General features: G+C 38.7%; 1 protein-coding gene across 2 annotated transcripts in view; it reads right to left on the reverse strand.

Annotated features, from left to right (window-relative positions):
• Nucleotides 1-7,469: 7,469 nt before the first annotated feature.
• Nucleotides 7,470-26,680, reverse strand: part of LOC134569123 (E3 ubiquitin-protein ligase RNF170-like) — a 37,712-nt gene continuing 18,501 nt past the window's right edge. The window contains exons 1-6 of one of the 2 annotated variants that reach the window (XM_063428027.1): nt 24,016-24,188; nt 17,733-17,808; nt 16,418-16,526; nt 11,103-11,176; nt 10,319-10,429; nt 7,470-9,037 (exon numbers count right to left, since the gene is read on the reverse strand). In XM_063428027.1, coding sequence (XP_063284097.1) covers nt 8,732-9,037; nt 10,319-10,429; nt 11,103-11,176; nt 16,418-16,526; nt 17,733-17,808; nt 24,016-24,140 — 801 coding nt within the window. In that variant the 5' untranslated portion in view covers nt 24,141-24,188 and the 3' untranslated portion in view covers nt 7,470-8,731. Of the gene's footprint in view, nt 9,038-10,318; nt 10,430-11,102; nt 11,177-16,417; nt 16,527-17,732; nt 17,809-24,015; nt 24,189-26,680 lie in introns of those variants that run through there. The other variant, XM_063428028.1, reaches the window with a different exon arrangement.

The following is a 26,680-nucleotide window of genomic DNA, read 5'->3' on the forward strand; positions in this document are numbered from 1 at the left end:
AGCCTACTAGACAGCCACTAGAGGGCTTCCTGGATCGAAACAGTATCGATTGGTCCGGTATCTGATGCTGGACGTCTTCACACTCTGCATGAGGACATCCAAAGTCAGATTTCTCCCCATAGGAAAGCACTGATTCAATGCTTTCCTACGGGGAGGTCTAATGTATCGTGCATGCGCATAGTCCCCGATCATCGAGGGACATCGGAGGGGGTGGAGCTTTGACCCAATGTCAATGATCTATTTTTTTTTTTTATATTCAATTTTTTATTTTTGCAGTGCATAGTATAGTTACATCCATGTTCGAGGTACCCCAACGGCATTACTCTAGCAACATTTCAAGCGTTACAAATGGGGAATAGATTCGACATGCACATTTTTGTATCATAGTGAATAACAAAATGGTCTTGAGCAGCTTGTCAGAGTATTATAATATTGTAGTGATGTCCATAGACTGACACTGTGCATTTTAGGACACGGAACTTGCTTATATGTATAGAAGAAACAACGTTATGCTTAACAGGCTAGTTTACCAACGCTAAGTTTTACCCTCAGCATATGTGTGGCATTTAACTTGCCCTCAGTCTAGCATGCTAAAGGGAGTAACTAAGTGAGGCAATTTACACTAGGGTGAATTACCCAAGGAGTATAAGAGGCAGTCCACTGGAATTTGCATGGATTCGGTACCACATTAGTGTGCGCCAGATAACCTGTCCAGGCTTAGCCAATGCCCACGTGTGGGAAGTTCATGGTGGATGCAGGGGAATCACTGGATTTTGCCCAGTTGCGGATCCTTCTTGTGTCGTTTTTCTGCTCGCAGCTGGTGTCGTTAGGTGTAGGGCTTAGATCAGCAGTGGCAGCTCGGTGGGGGCTAGTTAAGTCCACCCTCCAGCCCCAGACTGGTATGAAGGCCGACATCTTCCTTCCACGGACCTGGTGTTCACGAGGGGCCGGGTCTTCCCTGTGGAAGTGGCGGAGGGTCCCATTGGTGAGCCGCTGGCTGCGGGCCCTCCGTCCGCCTGGGCGATGTCTCAGGGTCGCACCCTCAGTGGTAGGTAGGCCTGTAGTAGGAGAGACGGGCAGCTGTGGTGCAGCGTGGACCAAGGGGGTCTCCCTCGCCTCCCGGCTCTCTCCTCTCCGATCTACCACCCTTGGTCGTACTTGTGAGATTATGCGGCGTTTCAGCAGAGCTTCCCAGAGTTGCTGGAAGTGCCTGTCTATCCGCTGCATGAGGTGATCCGCTGCATTAGAGATCCGTGCTCTGGTATTCGATTAGAGTAGTCCCGTGTGGACCGGGATAACCCCCACCGGTCGGGGGGGGGTGATGTGCTTGGGTTTCAGCGCCAGCTTATGAGCCCGAGGATCGGCCGTTTCCTCGTGGCTCAGCCGCGTGTAGGTCTCGAGCTTCCAGTGAAAAAATCCAGCGTCTTATACATTCAAGAAAGGTACCGACATGTGCAGCTTCCTCTCCCCGTTGTTTGTTGTGGGAACAGCGGTCTGTGTGCGTGGATTGGCAGCTAGAGCACCCCGATTTTGGTCTCCAGACGTGGGAGCTTGTGCGGGACGCGGCTGGGCTGCTTGGCTGCTAGCTTCCGCCCCCCATGATCTATTTTTTATGCAGCTCATTAGATAACTAAAAGGGAAAATATATATATATTTATTTGTTGATATACATATGCCAGGCAGTAGATGATGTAAACTTCTTTAACCCCCATGCCAAGTATTAGGGCCCATGCTCATGTTTAACACTATGGGAGAAATGTATGAACATGCATGTGGTTGTACAATACTTTCCAAGCAAATAGAGATCCAACTGGAGTATCGTTAAACTGCTAAACTGTTCAATAGACACTTCGATCACATCTGGAGTATTATGGATTAATGACGTTGCCATAGAGGTTAGAATGTCTTATAACCACCGTCACTGCATTCATCATCCTGTGCCGTATCATTTACTATAATTAAGAGAAGCGGTATTCTCCTTTAAAGGGTTCATTCTTCTATAAGGAGGTTGAGAAATTAAAAGGATACTCCAACCAAAAAAAAATGTTTTTTTAATAAAACAATGAGTAACCCTTTAGAGCAAGCTTCCCCAAACTCCGGCCCTCCAGATGTTGCTGAACTACAACTCCCATGATTCTCAGCATTATCTATTTAATTCATAGAATCATGGGAGTTGTAGTTCAGCAACATCTGGAGGGCTAGAGTTTGAGGAAGCCTGCTTTAGAGTAACCATTACTATCCTCCCGACTCCCTAAAACTTTAAAAAAAAAAAGTGAATAAGTTAATACGGTGGGATTCAGTCATTAATATGGTGGGATTCAATAATACATCAGGTGAGATTCAGTCATTAATAAGGTTGGATTCAGTCATTAACATGATGGGGTTCAGTCATTAATTAATACATCAGGTGGGGTTCAATCATTAATATGGTGGGATTCAGTCATTAATAATGTGGGGTTCAGTCATTAATTAATACATCAGGTGGGATTCAGTCATTAATAAGGTGGGGTTCAGTCATTAATATGATGGGTTTCAGTCATTAATAAGGTGGGGTTCAGTCATTAATAAGGTGGGGTTCAGTCATTAATATGATGGGGTTCAGTCATTAATAAGGTGGGGTTCAATCATTAATAAGGTGGGGTTCATTTATTAATATGATGGGGTTCACTCATTAATAAGGTGGGGTTCAGTCATTAATATGATGGGGTTCAGTCATTAATAAGGTGGGGTTCAGTCATTAATATGATGGGGTTCAGTCATTAATAAGGTGGGGTTCAATCATTAATATGACGGGGTTCAGTCATTAACAAGGTGGGGTTCAGTCATTAATAAGGTGGGGTTCAATCATTAATATGACGGGGTTCAGTCATTAATAAGGTGGGGTTCAGTCATTAATATGATGGGTTCAGTCATTAAGGTGGGGTTCAGTCATTAATAAGGTGTGGTTCAGTCATTAATATGATGGGGCTCAGTCATTAATAAGGTGGGGTTCAATCATTAATAAGGTGGGGTTCAATCATTAGTATGATGTGGTTCAGTTATTAATATGATGGGGTTTACTCATTAATAAGGTGGGGTTCAGTCATTAATAATGTGGGGTTCAGTCATTAATAAGGTGGGGTTCAGTCATTAATATGATGGGGTTCAGTCATTAATAAGGTGGGGTTCAATCATTAATAAGGTGGGGTTCAATCATTAGTATGATGTGGTTCAGTTATTAATATGATGGGGTTTACTCATTAATAAGGTGGGGTTCAGTCATTAATAAGGTGGGGTTCAGTCATTAATATGATGGGGTTCAGTCATTAATAAGGTGGGGTTCAGTTATTAATAAGGTGGGGTTCAGTCATTAATAAGGTGGGGTTCAGTCATTAATATGATGGGGTTCAGTCATTAATAAGGTGGGGTTCAGTAATTTTGCTGCGTGATGTTGTTGTATTTTTATGGCACATTACATTTGACAAATTCTATTGAAATACAATCCCCATTTGTTTCAGAGTTACAGGGAAGTAGAGAAGTTGGCAGCTTTTCAACCTCCTCCCCGCAGCTTGTGTTGCCCTTTTAAATTGCAATGTCACTCTACGTGCAAAGTGCAGGTGTCCTTCTCGCATTGTAGGGGACACAGGATTTCCATCTGCTGGATCCTATGGGAAAGTTAGCTTTACAAATGAATATTAATCAAACAGCACACGCCATTTCCCAGGATGTGATAAAGTGACACTGAGACATTGTAGCTTTATAAACTTCTCACCCTCCGAAAGGCGTGTGAACACGAGATCAACATTTCTCCCTGCAGAGCAGTTGGATGTTTTCAGCATAATCCGGAGCATTTTATTAGTGCAGTCAGTTTTACATCTGCTGTTGATTAACCTTTAAAATACTAACCATATGTGACCATTGCATTTTAGTATACAGTTATATTTACATATAATGCTATAGACAGTCAGATAGACAGATAGATAGCATTATATGTATATGAATATACATATGACCAAAAAATGAAGTGATGCACTCTCAGGACTTTAAAGATGAAAAAAAAGGAGACTTTATTCAAGAAGGTATTCCATTGAAAAAATAACCGACGTTTCGACCCATTCGGGTCTTTCTACATATATACACAGACATACAACATACAAGATCCAGCGCCCTCCTAACTCACTTAACACCAACCTGAAAGCTCACAAACTGTGATATTTTTTTATTTTTTTTTTAACACCTGCCGTAGGCAAAAATAATGGGGTTTGGTTTAGTTACAGTATATGGTCATACTTTGCATAAGCCTGCCAGAAACACCAATCTACCCCATTCTTGGCAGTCCTATCCTAACAGCCTAATGTCTGCTCTTATGAGATGAACACGCATAAATTATATAATTATTAATATAACATACAAGATCCAGCGCAGTCACTTACTAAACACAGACCTCACAGCTCGTAAAATGCAATAGTTTTATTTAAAACCACCTGACTAGGCAAAAATAATGGGGGTTTAGTTACATTATATGATCATACATTGCATAAGCCTGTCACAATGTTCATGTACCCCATTCTTGGCAGGTTCTTCTCTACCAACCTAATTCCTGTTCTTATGAGATTAATCCATTTACTTGGGAACTACTTCTTCCTGGGACTCTCTGCAGGTCAAGGCTACATAGGTCCCTGGAATTAGGCACCTGTGACAAGGAGGGGTGCAAACCAGGGAGTTGGCCTGGACTCCCAAATAAATGTATATTATATATCAGTTTCTGCAGCACTTTACAGTTATATAATGGGGATTTTTAACAGCAAGTAATTGACATACACAAATAATAATTCTGACAGACACAAGAAGTGAAGAATACCCTGCTCAAATGAGTGGACAATCTAGGAGAATGTATTATTTACCAATGAAGAGGGATAACTTAAAGGGCTAGAGCTGGGAGGTGGATGGCTTATTTAGGATAGAAAAAAAAAACAATGGGAAGAATAACATGGCCATTGGACAAGATAATAGCAGGAGACAGTCAAAGGGTAAAGGGAGAGGGTGAAAAAATATTGGGAGTGGAAGAATTGAGAAATTAGAAAACAATCTGTGTTTGCAGAAGCCAGGAACTGTAGGAGTGAGGGTAGGAGTTATGTTTGAGAGAGGAGCCAAGAGATAATTTGCTTGGAACATTTTATGAGTCAATACAATCACAGCAGGTTTAATGCCACCCACTATTCTTTACTAAAGAGGTCCCAGCTGCTGAGTCAGCAACCTGGAATCACTTTGTTGCTGCAGCAGAGAATGTCACCAAAAACACTACCCGTGTAATAGGAACATGAATAAATCCTTGAAAGACTCATCATCATATATGTAGCGCATATATGTAGCGCACACACATTCCATGGGGATATTTCACAGCAAGTGATTGACATACAGAATATTTAACAGAGACAGGAGGTGCAGAAGGCCTTGTTCAGTTGAGTTGTGGGTTCAGTGACCCTTTTAGTCTACAATTCTATTTTACAAATGAAAAATAAGAATAAGAAATGAAAAATAAAAAAAGAATACCTAAAGAGAACATCTGTGGTTGGGACATTAAAGGGACACTAAAGGCACCCAGACCACTTAATCTCATTAAAGTGGTCTGGCAGCAATGTTTACATTGTAGGCTTAAGACGACCTGTAGTTACAGTCTTCCAGATAGCTACTAGAGGGGATTCCTGCTTTCTCACATAGTTCAGCTCCGTGAAAAGACATGTCCAGCGTCTTTAAAACCCCTGTAGGAAAGCATTGATTTCATAGGGGAAAGGTCTAATCCGTGTGTTCCCACATTGGCATGATGTCACTGGAGGAGGAGACTGATCCAGCACTGATAAATCTTGTTGCTTGAAAAAGGCAAGTGAACAAAAAGGTTTTTAATGCTTTAATCAAGGGGGGAGGGGTGTAGGGGCAGAGGGACACTATATCGTTAGTAATACAGTTTTGTATTCCTCATGCTCTAGTGTTCCTTTAAGGAATAGGATTCAGGCATACATTGCAAACAACAATGTCATTAGTAGGAAGCAGCATGGGTTTATGAAAAACAGATCATGTTAAACTAACTCAAATGCATTCTATGAAGAAGTCAGTAGAAGTATAGATTAGTGTGTTGCAGTGGGTATTATCTGTTTGGATTGTGCTGTGGCATTTTATACAGTTGGACACAGAAATGAACTGTACAATTTAAAACAAATCTGTTTAGAAGAAAATGTTTGTCTCTTAGATTGAATATTGGGTTAAAGAGTGAGTGCAGAGAATAGTTATCCATGGAAAATGTTCAAATTGATAAACATCAGAGAGTAAAGTACTGCAAGGTTTGGTTATCTTTAAACTGTTTATGAATGATCTTGGAATGGACATCAGAAGACATGTGTCAGTGTTTGCAGATGATTCAAAATTAGCTGAAGTAATCCATTTTGATCCGAATATTACTTCTAATCAGGGGGAGAGGGATTTGGATAAATTATGGTGCTACGGAAACATGTAGCAGATAAGATTCAAAGTAGATAAATGTTGTGCATCAAGAACCCACAAGCAATGTATGTGTGTTAGACCCACCTTAATATATAGTAATATAGTTCAGTTTTGGGAACTGCGTCTAAAGATATTGCAAAGGTGATTACAAAATGAATAAGGGGAATGGAAGAAAAAAAATACATTTGTTGGACTCCAAGCAAACTTTATAGTGTTCCCTATGATTTGTAGTGGATCAAAATGATATTTATTTCCAGCTCAATATCATCTGTGTCTAACCATGACACACTGTTTGCTGTATGTAGAACGCAAGTTCACGTTTTGCAAAAAGGAATAAATACTAGTTCTATGACTTCCAGTACCATGCTAAACAAGGAGACACTGATAGCCCCCTTTGACAATCTAGCGGGTGGGTGCTAACTGCCATTAGGTTCAAAAGGACCATTTGCTACATTTTGACTTACTGTTTTTTGCTGTTTTTTTCCCTTTTACCAAATATGTATTTTGTTCCTTGGACTCCTAGACATGAATGTTTAACAAAGAACTTAAAGGTGCACATTGATTTACAATAATTCATTATATTTTGTATATCTAACCAAAACAAATATAGTCGTGCAGAAATATTTTGTGTTTATTATGTGTGACACTAACGGGTCTACATTAGTACACATGAAAAGTTATGTGTATGCTTTTGTTCTTTCTCATGTAGATGAATTTCTGAAAGAATAAAACATAAATATACATACATGTTTTTTGTATTTGCTGCTATAATTTGAGTTCATGGTAATCACCTTTTGCTTTTTAAGGCTTACGAGAAGTTTAATGAAAAATATTTTTTCTGCATTTTTTAGATCTCATTGTGTTTGCCAATGTTTGGGTAAAAGTTGACACCACAAATTCTAAACTTGATACATTTTATTAGAAATGCAAAAAACTCATTAGCAAAATTAATATACAAAATAAATATATTTTACAATTTGTAACGTATAATACATTCAAGTACAAAGAGAAAATTCAATACTGGAAGCACTATATATATATTTACAAATTACATTTTTACTCAAATGTCACGTTAAAACTGGAATTTCATCCTGCTTTGTGTATTTTTGGAGGAGAAAGGAAATTTACCTGTGAGACAGTAGCCACTCAAAATGTTACTGTCCACTTGGCTACGATGTACAATCACTTATACAGGTATGCCCAGAATAAGGTCATGAATTTAGCAAACATTGATAGTTGGAATGTATGTTACGAAAGAGGTGCAAAGGCATAGAGGAGACACAAATCTAAACACTCCAACTCCCAATTTATGGATCAATTATTAAACATGATACAAAGATAACAAAAGTTACACAAAGTAAGGAGCCAATCAAGAAGTGGAGCTTGAATGCATGATGGGAAATTTTCGCAGCATACAAAATATAAACGCCAACGTGCTGTTCAACTATATTATATAGTGCTGATAGATTTTATAACAAAACTGTTAACACAACATGTATTTTTTTTGTTTTATTTTTTATTTCCTAGTGAGTAATGTACCATACTCTAAGGAGGTGTGTCTTAATTTTGTTTGACCATTCACTACCTTAGTGACCAATTCTTCAATTGATAATTTAACTCCGTGACCAATACTTCAATGACAATACAATATGTTCTTAGATTACGTATATTAAACATCTTCATTAGACTATTCCAAATGTTTTCCATTGCACCTGGGAACACAGGCAATAGTGTAGGGTCCGACACTCTCTTCCAAACACTTGAGATCCAAAAATAACCTGGAGACCCAGTGTAGGTCCCAATCTAAGTTTTAAAAAGCATACTTTAAAAAACACAGTTAAGGCTGTGGGATTTATTTTTCCACTGTACTTTACAATTGATTTATTATGTTAAACCATTTACTGTAATCCTGTATTTTATAGGAAAGTAAGGTTTATGACTCAATCTCATGCTTTGAGAAATTTGCTAAGATAGTTTTACAGTTAATAATGACATTGTAAATAATACACAACAGAGGTATCCAAACTGTTACCCTGTTCATGGTAATTGGAACACATCTGTGGTATATCCTGTGGCTTTGTTCACTACCATCTAGATAAGATGTCCTGAAAACCTCCAACCTGGTCTTCCAGCAAAGACCACCATCAGTGTAATGTAACAACATCTGTTTCATTTTCGCCCATCCATTGAATTCAACATATCCATGTTGTTGTTATTTATGGAAATTTAAATAATGAAACAATTCTGAGTCTGATCAAGATTCTGATAAGACGCTCTGCGTGGTAGAACCGGCCATGTTTAGTCCTTCGGACCTAAATTGCTGTAAAATATTTATCATGCAGATTAAGAGAATGAACACCACAACTAGGTCATCAATGGTGCTTAGGATTCCACACAAAGGGTCTCTGATCACATCAAAAGGTGAAGACAAGCACATGATTGCTCCGAACAAGCACACGACAACTCTGAGACAGAATATCCACACAAGTCCACCCATTGTGAAGAGTCTTCTCAATACCAACTGTAGTAAGGAAGGCAGGTCGTAAAGATAGTCTGTCAACTACAAGAGAGAAACAAATATTTTTATAGTTAGGATATTCTACTCCATGTCTCTAGTTACATTGAATAGAACTGTTGCAAACATAATACAATATGTAAATAGTAATCGGTAAAAGAAGTGGTGAGAACACAACTGAATTAGAGTGCAAACAAAACATTCCATGTGATGAAACACTATTGTGATATTAAAATGTAATGTGACAGTAAAGCAGCCTTATGTGTGTATACTGATCTAATCAAACGCTGCACTGCCACAGTGACAAGGAATTGCAACCTGGATACATGAAATAATCTAATGTTATGAAAGACACACGCTTTATTAGTGCCAGTACAACTAACCATTATTGATGTTCATGAATTGGATAATTATAGGAGAGATGGCTTCTTTATGCCACAGTACTGGGTGGAGTATTTTAAAATACTGATGTTTTGTAGTAAGTGTGCAATTCATTTAGAAGAAGAGTGAAGTATGTTATACGGGTGCTGTATTTGTTATGGGTACAGATGATGTTAGTGAAATTTCCAAATGTGATACAGAACATGTATTATTAATCAGTCTGGTTGTCATGTGTGTGAATGATGGGAGCTGCTGAGGTATGTGTACCATATGGGAGAGTACTGAGTATTTTTAATGATGTACATGTGAATGCAACTGAGTGACAAGTGATGAGTGTGTGCTGGTGGGGTGTTAAATATAGTAAAATGAGGTGGGTGTCATGTAGTGCTGTATTTTCATGTGGGTACCTGATGGATGCCCTATATGTATCTTTGTAAAGTGTACTCTTTGATAAGGTATGGCTGCCATATGGTTCATGAAGAACGCACTGAAGGCACGTTCCCATCTGTGGTTAAGCCTGCATCCTAAATATGTGTCCTGGCTCCTACATCCAGTTTAACTTTGTAGAATCCTATCCAGTTTAGGAAAGATGTTTACAACTGTAACTTTTTCGATGTCAGAGTGATGAGAAAACTCATGGTTTTATCCAAATGTTGGATCTTCAAATTGGGTTTCAAATTTATAACATTGCTATATGTAAGTTCTCAAACCTAATTTTTACCAAAAAACAAGGTTACAAACAAAATAGAACAGGCATAGTCAACCTTCGGCACTACAGATGTTTTGGACTACACCTCCCATGATGCTTTACCAGCATTATGGGTGTAAGAGCATTATGGGGGGTGTTGTCCACAACATCAGGAGTGCCGAAGGTTGCCTATCCCTGAAATAGAAGAATGTTACACAGCTGTAAAGTAATAAAGAGAATCATAAGTATTCCCTTACCGGTCTCGGCTTCCCGGAGAAGCGATTGTTGTAAAGTCTAATGTCCTGAACAATATCACGGCACTCCACATCTTGGTGTATTTCACTAAATTCTTTGTAGAGAAGAACAACCTGTAAGTAAAACATATGTGGTAAGATTACCCCTGTCAATGACTATAGAAATGGAAGTTTAGAGTTTAAAGTTTAAGAAATTGAGATTATATAGCCGTGTGGCACACAATTTTCAAACAATCATCCCAAACACAGCCAAGAGGGCTGTCAGCCTGCCAAACATTCCCACTCGGATTACACTTTCTGAGTAGGCATATTGCCAGTGATGCATTTGCGTTGCTTGTATGTTGTCCTGCTAGTCCAGTTATAACTTCCCTTCCTCTTCTGATCTTAGGCTTACCAAACTTGGTAGGCCTGTTTTTCTATTGATCTCAGAATTAGATACTGAAAATATTTCTATGTTTCTGTATATTGATCTAAGCAGGATATTATCATAAGCTGACCAGTTTTATGCGAAAGCAGAAAAAAGATCACAGAATACAAATAATTATGAATCTAACTTTCGTTTGTTTTTTGTACACGCTGAGTGTTCTTTATTCTACTTCCAAGGAAGTCCAATTGGCTGTGTTTATTTCCTGTTAGTGTATTTGGGAAAGAACTGCCAAGTTGAAGTTTTTTTTTCATCAGGCCCACCTGCCAAGGGCTGCAAACCTTGGCTAATAGTAAACCACAATATTATATAAATGTAATTATAATAGAACCCCTTCTCCAACCCATTGTGAAAAGGTTTTACCTTTTGTCTGCAGAGAGGACAATTTATGGCTCCTAACCAGGGATCGTGCCTCCAATACTCCATAAGACAGGATCCTACAACAGCGAAATATACAACCTGTTTACTTGACCAATTAATTTTACTTAGTATTTTTAAGATTTTAAACAAGCAATTATTCTGCTAATCTCACGGTTACTAGATTAAGACACATGGAGTTGTAGAGACCCAGACAGTTCACAAAACAGTTTACTTGTAAATACTTGTGTATTTAAATAATGATTTGGTCCTGAGGTTCTAAGCCTGTGAGTTAGGAACCTACATTGGGTCCCTATACTATATAAGTGAACCTTTAAAAATTGTAACAAGCAAATAATCAGGACCCAGGAGCCCACTTTACATTATTTGCTACACAGAATTGTTGGGGGGAGATGGGGTGGGGGTTCAGCTCAGAGATCCACAGATTTAGTCATAAAAGTACAATGCCTGCCACACTGCATTTATTTACTAAATTAATTATACTGATTTGCGTTCATAGGAAGGTTGAGAAGGGAGCTGGCCCAGATCTCCTTCACAACATTAACCCATTCATAGCCCATCACAAAAAGTGATCAGCCATTCATATTAACAAGCTGGTGCTATGACCAACCAGCTATTGCCAGGGAGATCATTTATGCACTGATGAGAATTATTTTGATATATTGCCAGGAAAATGATGGAATGTCTACAGTATGTATGTTTCGAATCTGAATAATCCTGACTTTACAAATAAATGTTTAAGAAAACAACACATACAAAGCACATTGCAAGATACTGGCTGCATTTGTGACTGCGGGTGTTTATTTTTTTAATAGTGACTTTACAGACTCCGAGAAGGATGCAGATAATTCAATATGACCGAACGCACATATATCTGTTGAGTGGATTTCCTGTAAATTTCCTGAACATATGGTTCCTGATCAATAAGAAAATGAAAAGGGCAAACCAGCTGTGCTGGAATTAGAACAAATTGGTTGGGACATTTCCTGCACACATTTTATGTTCCTTTTCAAGGTATACAATGACATTCGGTCGTCACCTCTTGTCATCAACAACATATTCTTGTTTTTTTTTAATTAGGGAACTAAGAGCCAGGCTTTTCCTGAGGATGGAATCCCAGCTGGGTCTGAAAGCTGTCTCAGACACAATAAGGTATTAACCAATCAAAACATTTTGTCCTGAACTTTGTACGAACAATTACTGTTAATGTGTGCGATAACCTAGACAGATAACCTAGACTCCAACGATAACCTAGACAGTGTGGAATAAGCTAATAGATATATCTACATTATCTGTTGACTGGAGCAGTCCTGAAAGACCATAAAAGGCACAACTTCATAGTTATGGTGTCATTTGTCTTCTTTTTTTCTTAAAATAATGAATAGATCATAATGAACTGTCCTGTTTGTTTTTTTTGTTTTTTTTTGGGGGGGGGGGGGGGGTTATACATTTGTGAATTAACATCTATTGTTCTAGTAATAAGGAAAAATATTTTTTTCTGGTTATAGTAATTTTGTATTAATTTGCAAATTTCTTTTTTAGTAGGGGGTTATAACATTCTAACATTGTATTGTTTTTGTGCGTCTAACTCGTCTGTTTACAAGTACGTGTGTGTTAGTCCACCCATTGTACAGCGCTGAAGAATTTGTTGGCGATTTATAAATAACAATAACATGGTATAGAAATTATGGATAGTCTCAAACACACTGCTTTTCTGTGACAAGAGCAGTAGGTGGCGCTGTCCTGTATTTGGATCTGAAACATTACCAAGCAGGTATTACTGCCAGCGAAGCCTTGTCCAAAAAAATGTGAGCTGTGTTTAAAAATAGCTGACAAGTCAGGTAGAACGATCAGGCTTAGCTGGGCATTTTGCCATTGCACCATGGGTTTCAAGTGATGAAATCAAAATAAACAAGATAATCCGCAGCAAGATTGTTATGATTGTTATGTTTCCACACATTTAGTGAGATAATGAAATAGCTTTTCACCTCCTACATCTAAAATCTGAGGAATTTCATTATGCTTGTATATGCATTACATTGTATATTTGGAACACAACATGGACTCATGGGTTGATGAGGCTTCTGCTTAAAGCAGGATGTGGTGACCTGACCATCTGTTAGTAAATGCTCTGTGGTCACAGTGCCAAAAAAGGGTGATAGAAAAGTATGTCTTCTTTTGCCTTTTTATTGAGATAAGTATAAAATGTATCTAGCCAGGCATAGTGGAACCTTTCCTATCTAGTACAGAAGAGTGGTAGAACATTTCTTATCTAGTAGAGTAGTGGAACCTTTCTTATCTAGTACAGGGTAGCAGTGGAACCTTTCTTATCTAGTACAGGAGAGCAGTGGAACCTTGCTTATCTAGAACAGGAGAGCAGTGGAACCTTGCTTATCTAGAACAGGAGAGCAGTGGAACCTTGCTTATCTAGAACAGGAGAGCAGTGGAACCTTGCTTATCTAGTACGGGGGAGTAGTGGAACCATGCTTATCTAATACGGGGGAGTAGTGGAACCTTTCTTATCTAGTACAGGAGAGTAGTGGAACCTTTCTTATCTAGTACAGGAGAGCGGTGGAACCTTTGTTATCTAGTACAGGAGAGCGGTGGAACCTTTGTTATCTAGTACAGGAGAGCGGTGGAACCTTTCTTATCTAGTACAGGAGAGTAGTGGAACCTTTCTTATCTAGTACAGGAGAGTAGTGGAACCTTACTTATCTAGTACAGGAGAGCGGTGGAACCTTTGTTATCTAGTACAGGAGAGCGGTGGAACCTTTGTTATCTAATACAGGAGAGCGGTGGAACCTTTCTTATCTAGTACAGGAGAGTAGTGGATCCTTTCTTATCTAGTACAGGAGAGTAGTGGATCCTTTCTTATCTAGTACAGGAGAGTAGTGGAACCTTTCTTATCTAGTACAGGAGAGCGGTGGAACCTTTCTTATCTAGTACAGGAGAGCTGTGGAACCTTTCCTATCTAGTACAGGAGAGCTGTGGAGCCTTTCCTTTCTAGTACAGGAGAGCTGTGGAACCTTTCCTATCTAGTACAGGAGAGCTGTGGAACCTTTCCTATCTAGTACAGGAGAGCTGTGGAACCTTTCCTATCTAGTACAGGAGAGCGGTGGAACCTTTCCTATCTAGTACAGGAGAGCGGTGGAACCTTTCTTATCTAGTACAGGAGAGCTGTGGAACCTTTCTTATCTAGTACAGGAGAGCAGTGGAACCTTCCTTAACTAGTACAGGAGAGTAGTGGAAACTTTCTTATCTAGTACAGGAGAGCGGTGCAACCTTTCTTATCTAGTACAGGAGAGCGGTGCAACCTTTCTTATCTAGTACAGGAGAGCTGTGGAACCTTTCTTATCTAGTACAGGAGAGTAGTGGAATCTTCCTTATCTAGTCAACTGATCACTCTCAGCCAATGAGCTAAGCCCTGTAATGCGGAGTTTATCTCAGGCAAAGTAAAAGAAGTTCTTGCTTAGGAGCTCTCTGCTCTCCGGTGGTAGTGGTAGAGGCAAGGAGCATTTCCTGACGGGTTCCAGGTAAGAAGTCAATTAATTAAAAAACTATTTGACTACTTATAATGGGGTTGCACCGAGGCATTTTTTACACCATAACCTCTACAATGAGCTGTAGTGGTTATGGTGCATAGATTGTTCCTTTAAGAAGACTACAGGCCTAATTTAGATCCAGCAAATTAAGAGTTTTTATAATACTAATGGTTAGGGACCAGAGGAATATAATGAAGAAAGATCAACAGTATTGCAAGTGCAAATGTAGACATTTATAAAATTCATATGAGAATTGCAGAGAGCAGAACAGTACGAGGTATTTACAGCATTAAATCCATCACTAAAGCAATCGAAGCTTAAATAACTTAAAATAAGCAAAAAAAATAAACCACATAACGTCAAGGTAAAGAGTAGCAGTCAATCTTAAACAGGATCCTCATTTATTTTGTATTATTTTTTTTTTCAACCATATACGTGATTTAGTAATATATAGGAGGTGACTTTAAAACCTTGTATTAACTATACTAATAAAACATCAGTATAATGTTTATATAATCTGACTTATGCCAATGGTGTAGAAGTGTATGTTTATATAACTAGCAATACTCGCAATGTGCAAGTCACGATTGTAAATAAAAGCATTGTCAAGGAGGGGTGTGTGTCGGTGTAATGCTGTGATTGGCTATTTCACACACACATATTACACAATATACACATGCAGTTCCATTTGTGGCCAAAGGTTTCTCCCATATGATTTGCAGTTAGGTCTCAAGACAAGTTCTTACGTAAAACTGGATTCTTTTTTTTTAATTTCCTCTTTGAGATTTTGTGCAGCTACGGTACAAAATCCTTGATTGAAACCTCAGAATGAAAGCTGACATTCTGTCTCTTGTACTAATGTGAAATTGGCTGTAATTCAAAATACATTGTATAACAGACAAAAACATTTAACAAATATGGTTAGCTTCCACTCCGATCTCAAACAAATGGGATCTCACTTGTATCATTACAGAGTTTAAAGGATCACTACAGTGTCAGGAAAACCTAATGGTTTTCCTGACACTATAGTGCCCTGAGGGTGCCCCCACCCTCAGGGTCCCCCTCCCGTGGCGCTGAAGGGGTTAAACCCCCTTCAGCAGCTTACCTTATTCCAGCGCCGGGCTCCCTAGGCGCTGGTGACCTCTCCTCCCCCGCCGACGTCAGCGGAGCCGAATGGCCGTGCACGCATTCAAGCTGCCAATAGGAAAGCATTTTTCAATGCTTTCCTATGGACGCTCTGCACGATGGAGGCATAATATGCCTCCAGCGTCGCAGATGCGCCTCTAGTGGCTGTCCGGAAGACAGCCACTAGAGGCTGGCTTAACCCCAAACTTAGCAGTTTTTCTGAAATTGCTATATTTGCATCTGAAGGGTTAAAACCTGAGGGACCTAGCACCCAGACCACTTCATTGAGCTGAAGTGGTCTGGGTGACTATAGTGTCCCTTTAACTATACCATTGGCCTATAACACTGTCCTAAGGACAGTCCAGTAGAAAACCAGACAGCAAGTCCACTCGGCTCGAAAGATATAACTATCCCAGACCATTGTTTTATCCTTATTTGGGGCTCATCAGTAAGGTCCACCAAGGAATGGACACCCTGCTAGCCACCGTGAGAAATAAGTCCAGTTTGATAACCTTATCTAGGTTATTCATTCAGTCTCAATTTAAAAAATGTTCATCATTAATAATTTCGAATAGTTCCTATTTCAACATTTTACAACAAGACAGTTTATGGTACTTTATTGAGGTCACTTACCACAAAATAAATGCCCACAGTTGGTCTCTACAGGTAAGGTGGCGGTTTGTAAGCAGACTGGACAGTTTAAGTCCGTGTGAAAGTGCGGTTGACGGGATTTGAAGGCATCCTACGATCACAGATCGAAAATATCAATGATCTCCCACCACCATTAATCAATATACTCTCTACACAGGGTTTATTCGGTAAACAAGTCACCACTATTCACAATAAACCTATGTATTAACTTGAAAAGTGAAAAACAAAATAGGGTTTATTCACTAAACGTTGTAGGACATTTTATGCCAAAACATACAAGCTGGAAAAAAGTAGGACTTTTAACGTTCCGGGCCAGAGTGGTCCAGTAAAGCATTAACTTTCATTTTTGAGTTTATATGTAGATAAAATATTTATGGAAAACTCATGTGGACTGAAAATACAATCAAACTACTTTGTATTCTGTGAGTGACAACCAAGGAGACGGGGCAGGGGTGGAGCTGGAATAAAGGTACATTTTATACTTATTTAAGGGGGTCAAGAGGTGGCCATCCACCTAAAAATTGTGTTTAACGCTATAGGGTCAGAAATACATGTGTTCCTCTGACCTCTTATTATACTGCACTTACAACTTGTCTAGCCTCTTTAAATCAATAAACATCAGATATTTTTGTGTACTCTATTTCCCATAATGCTCAGCAGTCAGCCGTAAGACTGGCATAACATTATATGAAATGTAGTTGACAATCACCAGAAATGGCATTGCTTGTTATGAATAGCTAATAAAATAATTGTATACAATAATTGTTTCTGTTTCTCTATTGTAAAACGTCAATGGAGTTAAAATGGCCCCCCCTTTCATAAAAATGGATGGGGTAAATATATCATGACATTACTTTTAACATAATGCTTCATGTAGAGTTAAAAGAATATTCTTACATTGTTTAGTTTGTATTACACCCCCCAAACATTCTAAATGGGCAAATAGGGACACTTTCCTTTTGGGGGTATGAGTGGAGGGGCTGCCGTCCATGGGCAGGGCTGTTCTGAGAAGTTTATTAACAATTTATGCAACTAAAATGTAATTTAAAACAATAACAATGTATCTTATTTATACAGACTAGTTTTTAAAACATTTATTTTAGTTTTAAGACCCATTAATGTGAGTATTATTGCTGCGGAGCTCTGTGATACACTCAGACTCACCAACAATATAAAACTTCTAGAAAAGAGGGACAGAGTGATTTTGGCACAAAATTGGGACTGTCCTAAATAGGGACACTTGGGAGGTATGGTATTAATATACTGACTATAATTTTCATTCTTGCTGGAAACTTACTTTGTGATTTTTGGATTGTAACTTTTCATTCTCTCTTCTTTGGGAGCTCATCTCTGATTTGTTCACATATGAGCATCTATGGAGAATATATAAATGTTATATTTGATTAAAATAAGCATCAATATTGCAGTTAATAATCATTTTAGTACATATAAATATATACGTACTCCTAGCAATAGCAAAAAATTAGCAAAGAAATTTAAAAATACACAATTCAGAATAGTTTTCCTTTTTTTCCCAGTAATCGTTGAGTTACACAATACATAAATTACTAATAGATGGGATTCAGGAAAGCTGTGTTGCAATCTATGTGCATCTACAGTAACTCATAATGAAAAGCCTGCAATTTCTCAGAAGTGTATCCATCTGTGCATTTCCAAATACCCAATACATAGTCAATTAATACCTTTAAAAAAAAATATATTTAATAACAAAATATATTATGAAAAATATCTCTCAACTAAGGCATGCTGTTTTGGTGGTTACATTCCAGTAGAATCCATCAAATGGGTTTAAAAACATATATAATCTGTTGCATATCTGTTATTGGTATTTTATATACTTTTTTTCTTTTTACCATAAAACACTACTGATATCTATAATTTCCCACTGCTGATTAAACTGGTTTATATTTGATGACATTTTGATTAATGTTCACTTTTATGTAAATTGATTTATTTTTTGCGTCGATTCCCATGTTCATTAAGTCTTACTAACACTAGCAGGGTGATTCAATAAAGCGAGAACAGCAAGGAATTCTAAGTGAATTCAAAACTTATTTCGACCAGGGCATAAACCAGAAGTATAAGTGACTTAATTGTAAAATTATCGTTATTTTAAACTATTTTAGCCTAAATTCATTTTTCAATTAACTGTTAAAGGGATACTCTAAGCATCATATTGACTTCGGCCTGCCAGTAAGCTGTCAAACCATTTAAGAACAGTTTGACACTTACCTGTCTCTGTTAGGCTCTAGTTGTCTACCATGTGTGAGTTGGTATGGTCCACATTGTCATACCAGCTCGATCCAAATAATATTATTATTCACTGGGTGATCGCGGTCAGCTTGGAATGAATATCTCTTTAAATGAGCAAACCCTCTAAATAACTCCTTCCTTCTCCCATATCATAATACTTTTACAGAAGATACCTTCATGGGTTCATTGCTGGTGGGTAACACTATTTACTGAAATGCGAATTCAAACTGAATTTCAAATTGGAAATATTATCCATCTCAAATATACTTTCAATTCAGCTACCCTGGCCCCAAATGTGAAATTCATGTTAAATTTTCGATTTGCTAAATAAACCTATATAAATAATGCGACAATATTCTAGAAAACTACCTGTGCAATTAAAATCGGGGGAATTCTTAAGGTATACATTTTATGGCACTGTAAAAGTTTGGGTTTTTATGTTATATGCCATTTCTTCCTGTTGTATTTTTATGGAGAATCGCCAGAACATTTTTCAAACTTTTATTTTCCAATAATATCTCTTACTAACAGTGAACTCTTAACTCTTTATTTTATATCTGCCAAATCAAAGTTGCGTTTTGAGTACTCAGATTTCCGTTAAAATCGTTTGTTAATGATTTTTCTATGCTAGGGGTGGCTCATTATTTTTTTTTTCTTTATTTACATTTTCAGGAGTTGTATGAAATAGGAAGGGAAGACACTTATTCAGGAAGGCATGGAGATAACGCACCTGATAGCAGGTGGATATAAATCCAAAACAAAGTATCCAAAGTAACATAATAAGACTTTACAGAGTTCGCAGATCCATTGTTAGAAACCAATGTTGGAGAATAAAAAATAGAAAATAATATGCTGACCAAGTAACTGCAAGAGAGGGAAAGAGACAAAACCGTGGAAAAGGTTTAAGGGGAGAGGAGGGTTAGGAAGATCATTTCCCTTTAATGAACGTAGAGTAAAAACAGAAAGGGACAATTCCCATGATAAAATGGCAAAAGTTATGTTGCCTGATGATCTTGGAGATACCATCTTCCATTGCTGTTGGGTCTTCAGAGAGGACAGGGAAGATTCAGATGGGGATGGGGGGAGTAAATGATGCAAAAGAAAGAAAGGAGGGGTAACAAGTAAAGAACTATGTATATGAAAAGAAGAGAGAAGAATAGGAGGGAAAAAACATGTATTCCTGACCCCATAGTGTTAAAATCACCATCTAGCCCCCAGCACCCTCTTGCCTCCCTAAATATAGCAAAATCTTACTTGAATTCAAGTCTGTAGCTGCTGGCTCTGCCTCTGACCTGCCCCTGTCTGCTGACATCAGCAGAAATGGTGGTCTGAGCCAATCACAATGCTTACCCATAGGATTGGCTGAGACTGTCAAGGAGGCCGATCAGGGGCAGAGCCAGCACAAGTCAAACACAGCCCTGGCCAATCAGCATCTCCTCATAGAGATGAATTGAATCAATGAATCTCTATGAGGAAAGTTCAGTGTCTGCATGCAGAGGGTGGAGTCACTGAATGGCAGTGCTGCTTACTCTGCAGCACTGAGCTAGGTAGCACCTATTAGTGCAGGGTGACCGGGGCAGAGGATCGTCTAGCACCATAGCCTATGCAATGGACATAGGTTGTTATGGTGCTTGGAAAGTCCCTTTAAAATAAAGTTATGAAAATTGTGCTGTTATAATGGAAAATAACTAATATCTTTCCACATGGCAAACTCTTGCAATGATATATTCACTGTGACAGAGGCTAATATAACGTCACTAATATAATCAGAAGTTGGGTCTTAGTGGTTCAAAGGTCTTGGAATACTGCGGCACAAAAAGTCAAAGAAACCCAGTGCCCTACCTTTAGATAGAGCATGTGGGACGTGACTTAACAGTTTATAAACATTACAGACTTCTGTTTAGATTGTGCAACAGTTTTATCAGTAGTTAAATGAATACACCATTTGTGAGAGCAGTTATTATCTTGTTATGAATGGTTTTTCAAACCGCACACTGCAGCGAGACAGATACATTGTACAAGCAGGGACGTATTTCTACAGGCATAGACTTGGGTTGGCACTGGGAAGAGGTTGTAAGGATTTTAGGATTAAATAATGAATAAATAATAAAATTGTAATTAAATTACAACCAGCAGCTGCTGCCACCACTTTTTGATCCAAGTAGCCAATATATATCATTTTTATTTAAAGGGACACTATAGTCACCAGAACAACTACAGCTTATTGAATTTGTTCTGGTGAGTAGAATAATTACCTTCAGGCTTTTTGCTGTAAACACTGTCTTTTCAGAGAAAATGCAGTGTTTACATTACATCCTAGTGATAACTTCACTTACCAGTCCTCAGATGGCTGTTAGAGTTCCTTCCTGGGTCATGGCTGCCTAAAATGCATCCAAACATTCAGTATCTCCTCCCTCTGCATGCAGACACTGCACTTTCCTCATAGAGATTCATTGATTCAATTCATCTCTATGAGGAGATGCTGATTGGCCAGGGCTGTGTTTGACTTGTGCTGGCTCTGCCCCTGATCTGCCTCCTTGTCAGTCTCAGCCAATCCTATGGAGAAGTATTGTGATTGGATTAGGCCACCACTTCTGATGATGTCAGAGAAAGTTCACAGGCAGAGGCAGCAGCTTCAGACTTGAATACAAGTAGGATTTTTACTATCTTTAGGGAGGCAAAGGGGGCCAGGGGTCAGGAATACATTTTTGTGTTCCTAACCCTATAGTGCTCCTTTAAAGTTAGCATGCTCCTCTAATTTAGAAAGGGTTTCTCCAACATTGGCATTATTCTGTAGGCCCCCCCAAACGAAACACTCAAAGAGCATTTTGAATTATGTTTTTACTAACCTTAATCCAGCGCAAGGCAAAGCTCCTGGCTCTGCTCGGCGCACCCATGTTTGAGATCATGGGAGCGGCGCCGGCGTCCAATTAAAAGGATTCTCATAGAGAAGCCTTTGATTGGGGAATTTTATGGGCTCAGAGAGCATGTACGTGCCCGAAGCCTACAAGTGGAGAAGGAAAGGGAAGGATGGAGGGATAAAAAAAAATAGCACAGGGGATAGGGAAGTGGGAGGGGATGGAAGAGTTTCTCTCTTACAGGCAGCACTGCACACTGCCGATGGATGTTAAACTATGCATGGAATAGCTATTAGGCAACCTGGAACAGATTTCCTAAGTCACATGTGCTGGGGGTTTCTAGCACAAAATTAAAGGGAAACTATAGTGCCAGAAAAACAAACTCCTTTTCCTGGCACTATAGCTTACCCTACCATCAAGGCCCCCCCTTCTGTCACTTACCTGGGTCCAGAGCGATGTCCCTCAGCACTGGCTCGGGTCTATCCCCTCTTGTCCCCTGCCAATGTTATTCAGTGCTTTCCTATGGGGTTTTGGTTGATGCTGGACGTCCCCATTAATAGCGTTAGGACGTCCAGCGTCAGGCAACCAAGAGTAGCCTAACTGCCTGGAAGTCCATCTAGGCGGTGTTAACTTTTTTTTTTTTAAACTGCAATAATCACCTATTCAGGGTTAAGGGATAATGAGCTAAAGTGGTCTGGTTGCCTATAATGTCCCTTTAAGAATATCTCTGGTTGTGCTTGTTTCAAGCAGAAACACTGCACATCCAGACTCCAACCACCATAACGGTCATGGTGGTTGGAGCAACCCTTTAAAATGAAATACTATGGTAATATTTTGATATCTACAATGCACCTTCACAAACTGAGTCAATTAAATTTATAAAGTCTGTTCTGTGGCTAAACTGAGTATTCCTTCTCCAGGAAGCAGTTTAATATGTGCTTTGTAGTCCCTTACTAATAATGCCATATAAACTGGAATTACAGCATAGTGCGCACTTGACAATGTGCCACGTCCAAGAGCTGTTATGATAAAAGGAAGTGAAGCATAAATAAGTGAATCACATGCTTTGTTATGATGCAGTTACATGAGGCATACACACGTATATTACACTATATATTATATGAATATGTTCCAAAAATAAAATAAACTATTGCTATTTATTTGCCTTTTATAATTTGTGTAAAGCAGGTCGTCTAGGTAAGACATCCTTATGGAACGTATGTGTTCTGTCCTTGTGTAGTTAACATGATCAGTGACATACAGAAACTCGTGCTGGGCAGTTTAATTCTTTATATGCTGGACGATGCACCGCAAGCGGTATTCAAATCAAATGGATATCTTTAGTAACTTTTTAATTGCAATTAAACAGATCATCGGAGAGGCCAGTATGTGGTTTATACAAAGCACTTTCTGTGAATGGTAATGTCAAATTGGATTTATTTATTGTAAATATTCCAATACTAATCAGTTGCAGTTGTTACTTCTTGTATAGACCCAGGGGGTCATTTTAGGCATTGCCCTTATGTTATTTATTTTTATTTACCAAGTACTCATGGTAAAATAAAATCCTCAGTACTATTCAGTAATAGAGAAAAAGGGTCCTGGTAGTCTCTTAAACTCAAGGCCTAAGGTAAACAGTACTCTTCTTTACCAGAGAAAACATTTCTGGTACCCTCCTATATTATTCATTGTGATTTTAACCCCTTAAGGACCAAACTTCTGGAATAAAAGGGAATCATGACATGTCACACATGTCATGTGTCCTTAAGGGGTTAAAATAGATGCACTACCACCACTGTAAGATCTGTGTTATAAAGCTGATGCATAAAAGGATTATTTGCTGTAGATCAGTATTTAAGTTATTTAAAATGTAATCTATATGTAGCAAAATCACCAACCCAGGTATAAATATGTGGGTTTATTCGCTAAAATTGTAGCAAATTGAAAACCGAATGGCAACACTCGGGCTAAAATTGCCAAGATATGACTATAGCTAAATTGGAGACTTTTTTTTAGATCAGCTGCTTTAACCTTAATTTTGCCATTTGGACACATCTCCCCTCTCTAAAACATGCGTCCAGCATCCCACAGTGCTTAGTCTGTGGACTAACTGCAGTCAGTATACATATAGTTTATTCTTCCATGCCAACACCACGGGGTGTGTACACTAAAATCTACAGGAAATATTACATTCTATCTATACATTTCATAAAAATGTGTCTATTCTAATATATAGGTCACGGGCAGCCAACGGCTACCTCTCCAGCTGATCTTATACATAATATCCAACTTCAATATCAATATCAGGTTTGCAAACTAGTACATTTTAATAGACCTTTCTACACAGTGATTCTGCTTTCTGTACAAATAGATTTCCATTCTTTAAGTTATAAAGTTTCTTGGTTACGTTGTTATATAGGTAAGTATGTCTAAGGAAAGTTTTCTTACCTGGGCTCTGAGGAATGGCAGAAGGTGTGACTGAGCATACCAGCAGCTTCTGTACAATTCTGAACACACTGAAACCAGCACGTCCCACTCACAGAGCAGCTGACAGCAAACTGTTGTGGTGTCATTGAACACAGACCTAAAAGGCCACATCTACCTGCCCTCGTTAAACATTAACAACGATAAACCAGTGTCAAGGCTTTCATTATAAAACAAACTTACCAAAAGTAGGTTAGGAAACACACCAATGTAATACAAGCAAATGTGGACACTATTAGGGTTTTTTTTTTTTCTTTGTTATTTTTTTTTTTTTTTAGATACAATTTAACAGAATCTCCAAATGCTCACTCTGTTAACTATTAACCTGGCGACGTTCATGTCACAAGTGTTTTGGTCATATGACATTTGAGAAGCTCTCTCACTGTTATAGAGGTGCTGCTGGTAATACAATACAGTGCAAATATACTGATATTTTTTTTAGTAAGTTTCTGGGAGGAGGGGTGAGCACAAACATATTAAAAAAAAAAAAAAAAAAGCTATTCCAGCAGAATGGATAAGCTGGAAAGAAAGAACAAATCCGCATAAAGGAAATCATTCAGTGTTAAGAAACATTAGTTGCTCAATATTCCCATTAAAGATTTTATTATAGGAAAATTTCACTAACAAGTGCTCTCCCGGATTATATTAACAAATATTAATGTTACACTGTAGTGTTGGACTACATATTTAGGTTTCCGGCCACTCGCAGAATGGAGTAACAAGAATGGAATAACTTACCTTTTCTCCATCACTGCGTTGCTCTTGCCTTAGCTGGCCCCGCCTGCATGGCTGATGTGAAGAAATCACAAAGTTATTTTGGCTATTTTATTTTATTCGGTAGCTGTAACTACTGAACAGGAACAGAGATGACCCCCCTGGCTCATTAACTTCAAAGCGAACCATCGTTTAAGCCCTCTCCCTGTGAGCCCGCTGTTCGTATGGTCGAACGCCATGTGGCTGAGAAAACGGCGGCCACCTTGTTTGCGCGAACAAAGGCAGCGGGACTTGGTCGTCGAGTGTCTGGAACTAAAATCAGACACTCGACTTCCCGAACACCGGTCCCAATGTGCAAACGTTTGCTTCTTCATTTCCCGAACTGCTAGGAGAGCACTGTTCGGTACTTTTGTTCATACAAATGAGGGGAACAATCGCTGCTAGGAGCCCAGGGGAACCGTTTGTGGATATTTATTCACTTTTTGAGACTTTTTGAACTACACCGGCAAAACCACCAAAACTTGTGGAACTAAGACCTCCATGATATTCGAAAACCTCTGAACTGATCTGGATATGTTGGTCACCCAGATCAGGGCTATCAGGGGATACCTTATGTTTTAGGGTGCATTTTAAAAGTTGGGTAAAATTGTGATTTTTCTGCCTGGAGATAATTAAGTTATTACTTTATGAGCCTTAATTATCTCCAGGTAGAGATGAGGGCATTATATGTTTGTACTGGGAGTGTTTAAGTATTTCTTTGCTTATGATTGGCTGTATGATTTATGTTCCTGTGGGAGGTTCCCTTGCGCGGGGACTTGCATAAAAGCCAGTGTGGCATCATTAAACTTTAGTTCTGTTACACCCTTCATCTAGACTTAGGCTGATTTTTGGGTACCTGTCTGCTTTACTGGGAGAATCTACTTGAGAAGCTGTTATTTTGTATGGGAATCGCTTACTTTATTTAACCGAACGGCGAGTTATAATCACTGTTCGGGAGGAAACTACCGAATGGTTGTAGGATATACAAGGTTTCCTTACAACTGAGATCATCAATCTTGACAATCTCAGCCAATCCAATGTTTTCCAATAGGAAAGCATTGGGAAGCCAATGCATCTCTATGGGGGACGTTCAGGGTCTCCATGCAGAGACCAGCACTGAAATTGGAAGCACCTCTAGTGGCAGTCTGAGTGATTGCACCTACAGGTGTTACTAGGCAGCAATGTAAACACTACCTTTTTCTGAAGCCTGTCCTGGGTGAGGTTATATACCGTGACACTATATAAGTCAGCTTTGGACAAGAAGGGGCATGTGACTGTCTACCTCTTAACTGTTTCACATCCTAAGAGGAATCTTGTCTATTTTATGGACAGGGCTACAACCATCTGAAAGTCCCATTCCTGTCTCAACAAGAAGAAATAAAAAGGGACCTGGTCTGTCTATAGGGGAGAGCAGGATATATATTTAATAAACTGCTTCATTATTCTGATATACAATTAAAGCTTTATTATCTATAATTCAATATATTTGAGATAATATGACTACGATCTTACTCCATAAGCTTTAGGACTTAATAAAATAAAAAATAAAAAAAATAAAAAAAACAGAGGTGAAATCTTGTTGGGGCACTATACTCATTGAAATATTTTAGCTTTATTAAATCAGGGAATAAAAAGCTATTCTTGCATTTATAATTCTTGCTTTATACCAAGAACATAGTAAGTGATGAGAACCGCACTCAGTCCCAACGGCCAAGGGTGCTCCAGAGCAGGACCAGCAATCCCAGTACAATAATCCAAGAAGAAAAAACTCACAGGCACTCCAACTTCAAGCCGCAGGCAGATTTATTATGACAGAATGCAACGCAACGTTTCGACCGGAAAGGTCTTTTTCAAGCTGAAAAAGACGTTTCCGGTC

Source organism: Pelobates fuscus, chromosome 7 (genome assembly GCF_036172605.1).
Source record: "Pelobates fuscus isolate aPelFus1 chromosome 7, aPelFus1.pri, whole genome shotgun sequence".
Classification (NCBI taxonomy): Eukaryota; Metazoa; Chordata; class Amphibia; order Anura; family Pelobatidae; genus Pelobates; species Pelobates fuscus.